We start from the raw sequence: 14,459 nt of genomic DNA on the forward strand, positions 1-14,459 counted from the left end.
AGGCAGAGTACTAGAAGCCAAAAAGAAGCTTGCTGCTTCAATTCCATCCAGATGTCTAATGGACGTATAAAGGGACTCCACGTCACACGTAACGAGGAGCATATTTTCATCCAATTGTATATGATTAATTTTCCGTAGGACATCATTGGTATCTTTCAAATAAGACGGCAAGTTCTCAACTAATGGAGAAAGAAAAAAAATCAATATATTTGCACAATGGCTCACTCAGATTATTGCACCCTGACACAATCGGTCGGCCAGGGGGACATTTGGCATTTTTGTGGACCTTGGGCAACAAATAAATTGATGCTACCGTAGGGTCCTTTGGCATCAGAGAATCACGTTGTTTCTCAGTCAGGACACCCGTGTCAACGGCTTGTTGTAGTAGTCTGGACAATTCCTCCCTGAAAGATAAAGTGGGATTGTAGGTAAGTCGCTTGTAGCATTCCTCTTGGCGTAGTTGACGCATCATTTCTCTCTCATACATGGACTTAGGCCACAAAACCACATTTCCCCCTTTATCTGAGGGATTTATGACATCCTCTTTGAGCCCTTGTAGCTCCTTCAACGCTAATCTCTGTGGCCTAGTCAGGTTGTCATAATGCCTGGTCTCTGGGATATCCGCAATATGCTTAGAGACCAATTTCACAAAGAGGTCAATTTCTGGGAACATAGATAATGATGGAAACTTCTGAGATTTAGGTAGGAGACTTGTAGGAAACCTACCTTCCTGTGATGTGGCAGTCTCCATCTCCTGTTCCTGGAGTAAATCCATTAGGGTCTGAGTAACTTGCTGATCAGCAGTACAGGTCAAGTCAAATGATGTTGAAGCGGTGGTCTGTGGGCGTGCATTGTCAAAGATTTTCTTGAAAGTGAGTTTGCGTGCAAAGAGGTGCAAATCTTTTACTGTCGAGAAATTGTCAAACTTACTAGTGGGGCAAAATGATAGGCCCAAATTCAACACTTCACATTGTGCTTCAGTAAGTATATGGGTTGACAAATTTATAATTTTATTTGGACTCACCTGGTTGTCATTCTTGTTGGTATTTCCACGTTTTTTTGTCGGAGCCCTCCGGTTGCTGTCATACTCCATTTTTCGCTTCCTGTCCCGAGCCTCACGGGGGTAATAATATCTCTGAGAGGTTGAGACGGATGAACCTGCACTTGTGGAAGCAACTGATGACATGGAAGCCGTGCGAATTAATGTAGGTAACGGTTGTTGACGCCATCTATAAATCCTACTGGATAACGCATCCTGTTGATCTCGATGATATTTTCTAGATTTAATCGTTTGAATTTCGTTCTCCCAAGTTGTGAAGTTGCCATCCAATTCCTTGTTGAATGAGTCAATCTCATTCTGGGGCCAATCTCTAATCAGGGTAGACTGCAAAACGCCAATTTCCTCCTCAATTTTTTCTAGAGTCTGTGTGTTAAGTCCCACTAAAAGTTCAAGGAACTTTCTAGAGCAAATATTGCAAGCGTCCTCCCATTGTTCCTTAAATCCACTGTCATCAATGGGATAGGACGGAAAAACCTGGACTCGTAGGCCCCTGGGGATAAGGTTGCCAGCAAGGTATTTCTGCAAAAACATACGGTTCCACCATACCTTGGTCCGTCTATGTAATAAGTTACGTAAGTTTCTTTTTTGATCACTTCTGAGAATGGAGTCCACGCCGGTTGTAGACTGAGTGCCAAATAAGTCTTGGGCCTTGGCTAGCCATGTTGCATCTCGACTTTTATAGTCCATGTGGAAGAGCACTATCCCCTTAAGAATCTGTTTGAACACAGAAAAAAACTAAATAAGTCAAAACACCAAAAAAGGGGGAGGAGATATGCTCATAAATGTATAGGGTCCTGTGGTAAATGCTCTAAATATGAAACCAAAAGAAAAAGAAACCACTTGAGAACGGACCATGTATAAACTAAAATGAGTTTTATTGAGAATAATATCAAGACATATAATGATTACACACACAGCATGGACAAACAAAAAGTGGGAACCAGGGAGCAGGGGGAGATAAAAAGAAAGTAACAATAGTATATATAGTGTCCAAGTGTGCTGAACAATTTAAAGTGCCAGCAACGTGGATTTCTTCACAACAACTTCAACATATATATGTTCAGTTGTAATTATATAGGAATTATAATACGGGATAATACGTTAAATGGACCTGGTTATGTCCATTTGTGGACATAGTATATGTTTAATCTTCATTTTACTTTTTTCATTCACTTCTGCACTGGGGGGCCCCCCATTTTTCTCGCACTTGCACCTTATTTATTTATTCGTTCTGTTTCATGTTATTCATTTATTCATATTTATTTGTATATATTTTTTCATATGTATTTTTTGTCCTCCTTTTGCTAAACTGTGGCTTTTTTTAGTGTTATGAATTGATACAGTTTCTTTTATATATTTTTCAGTGATACACTGGTTTTTATGCACACTCACACATTTGTCTCATTCTTAACTGTATTTCACTTCATTTCATTTTTACTACTTGCACTATCATGTGGTCTATACCTTCCCTTTACTTTTGCAAGTATTGGTGTCATCCTATTACATTTTTTCATTATATGTAATTTTGCAGTATGCATCCATTTATATATTATTTCACAATATTTATTAATTGCACTACGCAATTTATCACTCTTTCACACATATGTGCTCACACAGTTCTCACGCTTTAAGACCTTCAACGATTTTCTACACATATGTAGGTGATGTGTTTGCACCTTCATACTTACATGTACATATATGTGTTTTTTCTTTCCCATTTTTTATTACACTGTATCGCATATCCATTTTGCAGCACTTTCACTGCCCATTATTATATTATATATAAAATAGTTTTTGCATATATATTTCTTAATATATGTATATTTTATCCCTTGTTGCACATTTTATATCTTATTTTCATATCTTATTTATTACATTTTTTATTTTGTTAATAAATTCCCGTATTTTACCTTACATATTTGTTATCATGAAATTCCTATATTGTTCCTATGTGGTTTTTTATATATATATTAGTCATTTCTTTGTATGTATTCCATGCCTACTATATGCACTTCTGCACTTTATGTCCTCCTTACAATTACCGCTGCTATAATTATTTATTTATATATAAAACTCAGACATCTAGTATATCACTTTTCTCATGCAGGACCTCCATTTTTATGTAGCCTACCTGTTTGTATGTATGTGGCCATACTTCTGATGTCTATTGTGCTAACATAGCACTTCATAAACTGCCCATGCGCGGCGGCCATTTTTTAGTAGTCCCAAGCATTTTTGGCCTCTAGGGTCTAGGGACGGCCATTTTGCCGTAGCTCTTTTTTTACATTTTTACATTCTAAACATCATACCCGGAAGTGGTGCAGTGTAGCGGCAGTCGAGGACAGTAATGGTGCCGGAGTGCATACTGGCGTTTAGGTAATTATCTTTTCTTGTGTAACCATTGCGATTGGTCGGCTGTGCATATATAAGGTACCCCACCCCAGTTGCCCACCACTCCTGGATAAAGCCCCGTTGGGTGAAACGCGTTGGAGGTCTGGTGGGTAACTGGGGAGCGGAGGGAGTCTCACTGTTTTATGTCACTATTATATCTGGTTTTCTCTGTGATCCGTTTTGTGTGCGTTTTTAAGATATTGGTCCTATTTACTCATGGCACGTTGCTGGCACTTTAAATTGTTCAGCACACTTGGACACTATATATACTATTGTTACTTTCTTTTTATCTCCCCCTGCTCCCTGGTTCCCACTTTTTGTTTGTCCATGCTGTGTGTGTAATCATTATATGTCTTGATATTATTCTCAATAAAACTCATTTTAGTTTATACATGGTCCATTCTCAAGTGGTTTCTTTTTCTTTTGGTTTCATCATATACAGTGGGTAAAATAAGTATTGAACATATCACCATTTTCTCACTAAATATATTTCCAAAAGTGCTATTGACATAAAATGTGTACTGGATATTGGTAACAACCCAAAACATTTTGGTTTGTTTAACAATGTGAAATGACACAGGGTAAAATTATTGAACACGCTTACTGATATTTATTTAATACTTTGTAAAAATGTCTTTGTTGTGTCATACTTATTGTAGGCCCCAAAAATGAATCACTATGTTTAATAGAATAATAACATGATGTGTCCACCATGTTGCATGTTCTAAATAGACCACAGTTTATACTAAAGTTTCATCTCTACAAAAGTGCCAGTCTGGGAGATGAATACTTCTTTTCTCCTTAGATATTTATAGCTGTTGAGATAAGACAGATAAGAGGGCTAGTTAGCCAGTTTTGTGAATGTTATTCTGACTAACAATGAATTACCCATTTAACTAGACACACAGAAAGATTCACACATCTGTGTGAAAGAGACCTCCATGGTATTCTTATCTCTCCATTAAATTTGGATGTCTAGGTAGGCTCCAAGATGTCTATGAGAATCCAGGTTTTAATTACTTATATATGTCAAATATAAACCCTGAATTTATAATTATGGCTCCAATACGTCAAGTGTGGAATGTGGGTTTGAGACCAGTTATTGACAGTTAACCCTTAATGGTAATGATGCTAATTGCTTATGCAATAGCACCCCCTAGGGTATGGGTAGTTAACATTACACCGATAGGAAAGGCATTATGGGTATTATAGGGATATCATAGTCATTACTAGTGTTGAGCGGCATAGGCCATATTCGAATTCGCGAATATTTGCGAATATATGGACGAATATTCGTCATATTCGCGAATATTCGCATATTCGTAATGTTCTCGTTTTATTTTCGCATATGCGAATATTCGCGTGTGCGAAAATTAACATATGCGAAAATTTGCATATACAAAAATTAATATAAGCTAAAATTCGCATATGCGAAAATTATCATATGCGAAAATTCGCACACCAGTCTCACACAGTAGTATTAGAGCCTTCTTACACCACATAAGCTGGAAGCAGAGAGGGATGATCACTGTGATGTGTACTGTGAAAAAAAAAAAAAAAAAAACGAATATTCGTAATTACGAATATATAGCGCTATAGTCGCGAATATTTGCGAATTCGCGAATATGCGATATTCGCGAATAAAATTCGAATTGCGAATATTCGCGAGCAACACTAGTCATTACCATATGTACATGCCCACGTGTTTCTAAGAGCCGAAGCAAGGTTCTTACATAGACTTGGTAAGAGACATAAAATTGGAATTCCATCTAATTAAGACCAATTTGGATAATGTGGATGGAATTATTTCATTTAGATTGGCGAATAAACTAATTAAATAAAATAATTAGTTATCTTGAGATTATAGTTTTAGGATATTGTGAGACTTCATTCTAACTGCAGAAGAATCGAGGCTCATAATCTATCAAAGCATTAAAGCACTGCTTATACATATTGATATAATTCCTACTGCCCCCACAGGAAACTTGTTTCAAGTTCTTCCTCCTAAAATATAGTCTATATCATAGACTGTATCATTTAATTGTCTTAATAATCTTACACAAGTCATGTTTAGAAAATAGTCCACAATGGGTTGGAAGTATATCAAAGTTCTTCCATGTTTATATCCTTAGATGGATTTGCCCATTCATAGAATCATGTGATTTGCAGTTGGTTAGTAGGGGGCGGGGAGTGTATTTAGCATTCCATATTGATGTATCTATGATTAGATATTGCTTATCTTGATATCATAAGGTTTCCTCTGAACACAGTGATATGTAACCTTTTTCATATATCATATTTCTAACCAAGTAGCCTTTGTTTTATTGTAACAAGTAACTTACTACTCACATGTATTGTTCAACTATATGTAGTCAATTAACAAGCTTATAATGTTTACTAATATGTCTAATTGATATTCATTTGCATATATCATTGTGTTTATTACTCATTTATGTTTCTAATTAGAGATGAGCGAATCGAAGTTGACGAACCCGAATTCGTTACGAATTTCATGAAAAATTTGATTCGCAATGAATACGAATATCGCCGCGATTCTATTGCGCGAATCGCTTCATTAAACTCCATTTTACAGCGTTCCAGGCTATTGGGGACCTAAAATGGCGGATCCACATGTGAGTACATGGGGCAGGGGATTATGGGATGGCGGGAAACAGCGGCGGGAATGAAGGTAGGCGGGCTGACCCTGAATCACATGTGAGGTGCAGTCTATCAGTGTTCACTGACCCCTGTGATGTCACAGCCCCTATATAATTGGCGGCCATCTTGCCTCTCTTCATTTAATCTATGCACTCAGATGGAGAGGACGGGACTGCGTGTGTGTGTGAATAGCTCATACCACAGCGTTAAACTGCAACTGCTAGTCACATCAGCATTAGGGAAAGGCAGGAGTGCAGAGTGCTGTGCTGTTACACTGAGAAGGATAATTGATTGCTAAACCTCCTATTCACGTTATTGAGCATTGCAGCAGAGAGGGGCAGATAGCTGTCAGCTGCCTCATACAGATCTCCAAGCTGCCTGAACTTTCTGAAGCATCTTATCTCCTCATTGTTCAGTCCAATTGAGTTTATTTTTGTTTGCTCCACAAAACTTCTGCTGCTCAGAATTGTGTGACAGAGTGCAATTTAGGATTTAATCCCTGGATTTTTTTTTTGTGGTGCTGCACTGTTGGGTCCTGCTGCTGTTCAGAAATATGTGATTGTTCAGTGGATTGTAGTGCATTTGCACCATTTTGTACCTGTTAATCTGTCAAGGGGCTGGCTACATACTGTGCAAGTCCAAACAATACTATTCACCGGCTGTTTTTTTTTTAACAGTTTTTTCTGCATATAGTTACGCATATATAACTGGCCACATCAGTGCATACCGGATAGGTACATGCAAGTATTGTACCATTTAGTACCTGTTAAGGTGTCAAGGTGCTCCATACCGTCAAAGTCCAAACAATAGTATCCACCGGCTGGTGTTTTACAAAAATACAGAGTTTTTTCTGCTAATAGGCCCTCATCAGTGCATACCACATACGTACATCCAAGTATTGTACCATTTAGTACCTGTTAAGCTGTCAAGGTGCTCCATTCCGTCAAAGTCCAAACAATAGTATCCACTGGCTGGTGTTTTACAAAAATACAGAGTTTTTTTCTGCTAATAGTTAGGCATATTACTGCCCTCATCAGTGCATACCGCATATGTACATCCAAGTATTGTACCATCTAGTACCTGTTAATCTGTCAAGAGCCTACATACTGTTCAAGGTGCTGTTCTAGACAAATACTGTTTAAAGAGTAGTGTAGCGTATTGTAATACCCTCATAAACGCACTAAGTATGTCAGGCAGAGAAGTGCCAGGATGTGCACAGAGGAGTGGCAGAGGCCTAAATACTTCAGGCAGAGTTGGCAGCAGACTTGGAGCGAGTGGCAGCAGGAGTCGCAGTGAGATGCCTGAGCTCCCGTTATCAGCCAGCGGTCGTGTCTCCACCAGCAACCCATCTGCCGTCGTCGATTGGTTAACACGCTCATCCACATCATCACAATTGACATCTGACAGCCCCAGTCAACAGTCGGTGGGTTCCTCAGACACAACCCTCAGTTGGCATGGCCCGGGAGCAGTCCGTGTCCTCCCATTGCCTTTGTCCTATGCTGTTCCCTCTCCTAAAAAAGTATCTTATGCTGTGGGTTCAGCTCCACTATTTACTGAGGACGATCCAATAGAGGACAGTCAGCAGCTACTGGACAGCCAAGAAGGGGAGGAGACATGCGACGCTTGCTCCGCTAGGCGGCCAAGTAGTGATGCAGAGAGTGACGTGGGAGGCGGTGTTGCAAGTGTTCAGGGTCCTGAAGCAGACACTGTTGGGGAACATGAGGAGGACATCAGTGACGTGCACACACCTGTTGATGATGATTAAGCCGATCGCAATTGGGAGCCGGGTGCAGAAGGGGCTTCATCATCATCAGGACAAGAGAGTTGCAGGTTGCCCTTGAGGCAGCAAGGCGGTAGCACGGTTGGCAGTCAGCGTGGTGGCAGGAGCGGAAATTCAGGAGCCAAACGTGCTTGGGGGAGACCACCTGCTTCGCAGCAGCCTACCTTTCCATTAGGTAGTGGAACAGGGGTTCCTGGAGACGGCGCCAGTAGCATTAAATTAGTGCGGACTACGGGTGGGAAAATCAGCTACTTGGCGGTGTGGAAGTTTTTCATAAGGCATCCGGAGGAGGTTCACGTAGCCACGTGCAAGATCTGTCGGCAGAAGGTGAAGCGTGGCCAGGGTCCCAATGTTGGCACCATGGCCCTGCGTCAACACATGCTTCGCCACCATAAAGCGGCCTGGGAGAACCGTGGCTCCGATATAGTGGTCCAGCCTGCTGCATCACCTAGTGACCATCCGCTCCCTCCTACATCCAGCCAAGGCTCCACCACCTCAGCCGAAGGGAGCTGTGTTTCAAACCCTCCTTCTGTCGCTCCTGCTTCTCCCACTTTTAGCCATCGGCAAAGCCATGTCCAAGAGACAACAGTATGCGCCCATTCATCCAACGGCGCAGAAGTTGAATGTTCTCCTGTCCAAGTTGCTGGTGTTGCAGTCCCTCCCTTTTCAAGTGGTGGACTCTGCGCCTTTCAGATAATTGATGGCTTGTGCCATCAGGTGGAGAGTCCCAAGCCGTCATTTCTTTGCGAAGAAGGCAGTACCAGCCCTGCATAAGTTTGTACAAGAGAATGTGGGCCAGTCCTTGAGCCTGTCGGTGTGTTCAAAAGTGCACCGCAGCGCCGACGTGTGGAGCTGTAACTACGGTCAGGGACAATACTTGTCTTTTATGGCTCACTGGGTAAATGTTGTTCCTGCACAGCCACAACAGCAACTTGGACAGGTCACACCGCTTTCTCCTCCACGCTCTCGCTCCCAGGCAGTTGGTCCTTTTACAGTGTGTGACACTGCCTCCTCATGCTCCACCGTGTCCTCGGTCTCCACTGCACGTCCAAATCTCGGTGGCCATTCATCGTACCATGTGTGTAGGGTACGGCGGTGTCAAGCTGTTCTTCACATGGTTTGCCTTGGCGAACGGAGTCACACAGGGGAGGAACTGCTAAAGTTAATTCGTAAAGAAACCCGAGTATGGCTAACACCACGAAATCTGGAAACGGGAACCATGGTGACAGACAACGGGAAGAACATTGTGTCCGCGCTGCGACAAGGAAGTGTGAAACATGTGCCCTGCATGGCACACGTGTTGAATCTGGTTGTCAAGCACTTCCTCAAGTCTTCACCCCATTTGCAAAACATCCTGAAAATGGCAAGGAAATTGTGCATGCACTTCAGCCACTCGTACACCGCCAAGCACACCTTCCTTGAGCTGCAGCGTCAGAACGGTATCCCACAACATAGTCTTATTTGTGACATTGCCACACGTTGGAATTCCACCCTCCATATGTTGGACAGACTATACGAACAAAGAAAAGCCATCACTGATTTCTTGATGATTCAAGCAGATAGGAGTACTCCCCTGTGTAACTTCAATGTGAACCAGTGGCAGCTCAAACGTGACACCTGCCGTTTGCTGAGGCCCTTTGAGGAAGCCACATTATTTGTGAGTCACAAGGATTACGCCATGAACGACGTAATTCCACTCCTACATTTCCCACAACAAATTATTTAAACCATGGCTGGTCACGGCAATGGAGACGTTGCGCCTACATCTCAAGGCTACATGAGCCCTGTGGGGGCTGAACTGGAGGAGGATGATGATGAGGGGCAGAGCGGAGCACAGTTTAGATTGGATGAGATGGCCGGTGTTTCTAGTCTTCGGACAGGAGAGGAGAAGCAGGAGCAGCCAGAGGAGCTGGAGGGTTATGAGGAAGTTGAGACAGATGACTCAGACACACCGTGGCAGTAGGCAGTGGAGATGGAGGCAAGTAGTCCCTCCGAGTCACTGGTGCAAATGGCACGATGCATGCTCAGTTGATTGCGTAGTGACCCCCAAATTGTCAAAATTCGTCAGCGGGATGACTTCTGGATCTCCACCTTATTAGACCCTCGCTACCGTCTCAAAATGGGGGCCTTTTTTACAGCCACTGAGAGGGAGGACAAACTGACCTACTACAGAGACATTCTACATGTAGTCAGTTGGCTGATGCCTATCAACCATATGGTCCATCCACTCGCAGGTCTCGGGGGGCCCTCTGCGCTCACCTTCCACTGCCATGGTTGCTGGGGAGGGGAGGGGTGGGAGGAGCAGTACCAGCTCAATCAGCAGCAGCCTGAGCCTACAGTCGCTGATGAGTAGCTTTCTTCACCCGAATAGTGAAGCAACTCATCAGCAGCAGGTAAACATGGAGCAGGACCTGAACCAGCAGGTGGTGGCATACCTTGACATGGCCATGCCAACAACCATTGAAGATCCGCTGGACTTCTGGGCAGCCAAACTTGATTTATGGCCACAACTTGCAGAGTTTGCCCTGGAAAAGCTGTCCTGCCTGGCCAGTAGTGTGCCATCAGAGCGGGTGTTTAGTGCGGCCGGGGCCATAGTCACCCCTAGGCGAACTCGTCTGTCCACCAAAAATGTGGAGAGACTGACGTTTGTCAAGATTAATCAGGGATGGATCAGCCAGGATTTCCAGCCACCAATGCCAGATGCCTCAGAGTCGATTGACCAAGCTGCTACACCAACATTTCCCAATTATGGTTGGTTATGAAACCCTCTTGGGTTATCAATTAGGGTTATGGAACCCTCTTTGGTACTGTGATTGCCTGCTCCTGGCTCATCCTGTGTCTTTCAGGAACTACTTGCCTCACTGATGCTTCTTGCCTTGGGCCTTTAATTTTTGGATGTTTAGCAGTAACTAAATACATGCTTAATGCAAATTTCAACATTCATCTTTAAATGTAAGGGGTTGGTTAGGAAACCCTCTTGGGTACTGCGATTGCCTGCTCCTGGCTCATCCTGTGTCTTTCAGGAACTACTTGCCTCACTGATGCTTCTGGCCTTGGGCCTTTAATTTTTGGATGTTTAGCAGTAGCTAAATATATTCTTAATGCAAATGTCAACATTGATCTTTAAATGTAAGGGGATATGAAACCCTCTTGGGTACTGCAAATGATTGCTCCATACTCATTCTGTGTCTTTCAGGAACTACTTGCCTCCCTGCCCTCAGGCCTTGGGCCTTCAATTTTTGGATATTTAGCAGTAGCTAAATACATGCTTAATGCAAATTTCAACATTGACTTTTAAATGTAAGGGGATGGTTATGAAACCCTCTTGGGTACTGCTAATGACTGCTCCTGACTCATTCTGTGTCTTTCGGGAACTACTTGCCTCCCTGATGCCTCAGGCCTTGGGCCTTCAATTTTTGGATGTTTTGCAGTAGCTAAATACATGCTTAATGCAAATTTCAACATTGATCTTTAAATGTAAGGGGTTGGTTATGAAACCCTCTTGGGTACTGCGAATGACTGCTCCTGACTCATTCTGTGTCTTTCAGGAAATAATTGCCTCCCTGATGCCTCAGGCCTTGGGCCTTGAATTTTTGGAAGTTTAGCAGTAGCTAATACATGCTTAATGCTAATTTCAACAATGATCTTTAAATTCTCGGCGCTCTGCTTGGGCCTTCTCCTACCCCGCCTGGGCCGATCCGAGGACCTCACTAAACCATCCAATTGGTAGTAGAGACATGCGGTGTGTACAAAGGGCAGGGACTTAATGAACCTGAGCTTATGACCGGCGCTTAGTTTTGATTCTTTTTCCTGGCAAATAATTGCAATCCCTGATCCCTATCGCAAAGGGGGTTCAGCGGGTTACTCGCACCTGTCGGTGAAAGATAAACACACGCTGGTCCGTTCAGTGTAGCGCGCGTGCAGCCCCGGACATCTGAGGGCATAACACACCTGTTATTGCTCAATCTCGCGAGTGATTGTGCAATGTAAGGGGTTATTAAAGCCTCTTGGGTATTGCTGATGCATACTCCTGACTGCTCCTGTGTCTTTCAGGAAGTACTTGACTTCCTGATGCTTCTGGGCTTGGGCCTTTAATTTTCGGATTTTTGAAATACATACATACATGCTTAATTAAAATTTCAACATTTATGGTGCAATGTATGGGGTTATTAAACACTCTAGGGTAGTGTTTTTTTCAAATTTTCTGATAATCATCACAGTAATAAACTAGAATTTTCCACAATAATAACCATTACACCATTGAATGATTGTTGCGTGTGATTTTTTAAGTAAAATTTTCAATAAAAATACGCAGAGGGATGAACTCTGCTTCTTTATTTCATAAAAAATTATTTTATAGAAGAATGTCTTTTGGTGGTCCTTTGTCCTGCATTATAGAGTCTTCTGGACTCTTGGATATGAGCTTGTTCTTAAACAAAGTTACAAAAAACAAAAATGGCAGGTCAGGGCTATAGAGACGTTGCGCCTACATCTTACGGCCACATGAGCCCTGTGGGTGCTTGTAAGATCAGGTCCTTTGTACCCACACCGCTGGGTCCGGGACACAAATTTTGATTTAAATTTCAAATAAAAAAATCAAACATTTCAATGGTCTCCTCATGCTGCAGCCAACTCCAGGCTGCGTCATTCTGGTAATATATAAAGAGCACTCGCTGTCCTAAATTTCGTTAAAATTTTTCGTCAAAAATGTTTGTCTTTTTTATTAGGGATTGTGAAGCTTTGGTGAGTACTCATGCATCAGCCAAGTCCAGCCTGTGTCATTCAGGCAATATATGGTTTACTGATGGCGCTGCTGGGCCTGGGTCTGGGAATTTCAAATTATCTCATAGGTAGCACCTGCTATCCATAAGTCTTCTTTATAAATTTCTACAATTGTTGTGTTTTTTTTTGAGGGATTGTGAAGCCCTAGTGCGTACTCATGCATCAGCCAACTCCAGGCTGTGTCATTCATGCCACATATAGGTAGCACCCGCTGTCCTAAATATTCTTAAAATTATTTTAAAAATGGTTGTTTTTTCTTTGGGATTCTGAAGCCCTGGTGTGTTCTCAATGATGCTTCCTGCTACACTCTGTAAAAGCCCATTGGTCCTGCGACAGTGTGCTACTCTGCCTCCACATCCTCCTCTGTTTCTTAAACCTCCACTGCCCGGACAAGTCTCAGTGGCCCTTCCATGTGTGCAGGTCACGGCGGTGTCACGCTGTTCTTCACATGGTTTGCCTTGGCGAGAAGTCTTGGAAACAATGGCCAATCAGGGCAATGGAGACGTTTCACCTAAATCTCACGGCCACATGAGCCCTGTGGGGGGTTGTTGGATTTAGTCCTTCGTACCCACACGCTGGGGTACTTTTAAATTTCAAATAAAAAAATGATGGCGCTGCTGGGCCTGGGTCTGTTAATTTCAAATTTTCTCATGGGTAGCACCCGCTATCCAAAATCTTTTTCAAAAATTTCTAAAGTTGTGGTGATTTTTGCGGGGGACTGTGAAGCCCTGGTGTGAACTTGTGAATCAGCCAACTCCAGGCTGTGTCATTCAGGCAATATATGGGTTACTGATGCCGCTGTGGGGCCTGGGTCTGTTAATTTTAAATTTTCTCATAGGTAGCACCCGCTATGCAAAATCTTTTTCAAAAATTTCTAAAATTGTGGTGTTTTTTGGGATGGATTGCCAAGCCCTGGTGTGTACTCGTGCATCAGCCAACTCCAGGCTGTGTCATTCAGGCAATATATGGGTTGCTGATGCCGCTGTGGGGCCTGGGTCTGGTAATTTCAAATTTTCTCATAGGTAGCACCCGCTATCCAAAATCTTTTTCAAAAATTTCTAAAATTGTGGTGTTTTCTTGGAGGGATTGTGAAGCCCTGGTGTGTACTCGTGCAGCAGCCAACTCCAGGCTGTGTCATTCAGGCAATATATGGGTTACTGATGCCGCTGTGGAGCCTGGATCAGGTAGTTTCAAATTTTCTCATAGGTAGCACCCGCTATCCAAAATCTTCGGTTTAAATTTCTTAATTCATCTTTTAATCTTAGGGATTGTGAAGGCCTAGTGCCTATTCATGCTGCTGGCAACTCCGGGCTGTGCCATTCATCCACTATATAGTCTCCTCATGCTGCCAACACCTCCATGCTGTGTCATTCAGCCACTATTTGGTGTCCTCATGCTTCAGCCTCATCCAAGCTGTGTCATTCAGCCACTATATGGTGTCCTCATGCTGACAACATGTCCATGCTGTGTCATTCAGCCACTATATGGTGTCCTCATGGTGCCAACATTTCCATGTTGTGTCATTAAGGCACTATATGGTCTCCTCATGCTGACAACACCTCCATGCTGTGTCATTCTGCCACTATATGGTGTCCTCATGCTTCAGCTTCATCCAAGCTGTGTCATTCAGCCACTATATGGTGTCCTCATGCTGCCAACACCTCCACACTGTGCCATTCAGCCACTAAATGGTGTCCTCATGTTGCCAACACCTCCATTCTGTGTCATTCAGACACTATATGGTGTCCTCATGCTTCAGCCTCATCCAAGCTGTGTCATTCAGCCACT

At 42.8% G+C, this 14,459-nt stretch overlaps 1 protein-coding gene across 2 annotated transcripts in view; it reads right to left on the bottom strand.

Moving 5' to 3' along the window:
* Positions 1–288: 288 nt before the first annotated feature.
* The window catches only part of LOC130355994 (uncharacterized), a 31,309-nt gene continuing 17,138 nt past the window's right edge, over positions 289–14,459 (bottom strand). Inside the window, exons 2-3 of one of the 2 annotated variants that reach the window (XM_056556964.1) lie at positions 727–1,774; positions 289–404 (exon numbers count right to left, since the gene is read on the bottom strand). In XM_056556964.1, coding sequence (XP_056412939.1) covers positions 355–404; positions 727–1,747 — 1,071 coding nt within the window. In that variant the 5' untranslated portion in view covers positions 1,748–1,774 and the 3' untranslated portion in view covers positions 289–354. Of the gene's footprint in view, positions 405–726; positions 1,776–14,459 lie in introns of those variants that run through there. The other variant, XM_056556963.1, reaches the window with a different exon arrangement.

The sequence above is a fragment of the Hyla sarda genome, chromosome 2 (assembly GCF_029499605.1).
Source record: "Hyla sarda isolate aHylSar1 chromosome 2, aHylSar1.hap1, whole genome shotgun sequence".
In the NCBI taxonomy this organism is placed as follows: domain Eukaryota; kingdom Metazoa; phylum Chordata; class Amphibia; order Anura; family Hylidae; genus Hyla; species Hyla sarda.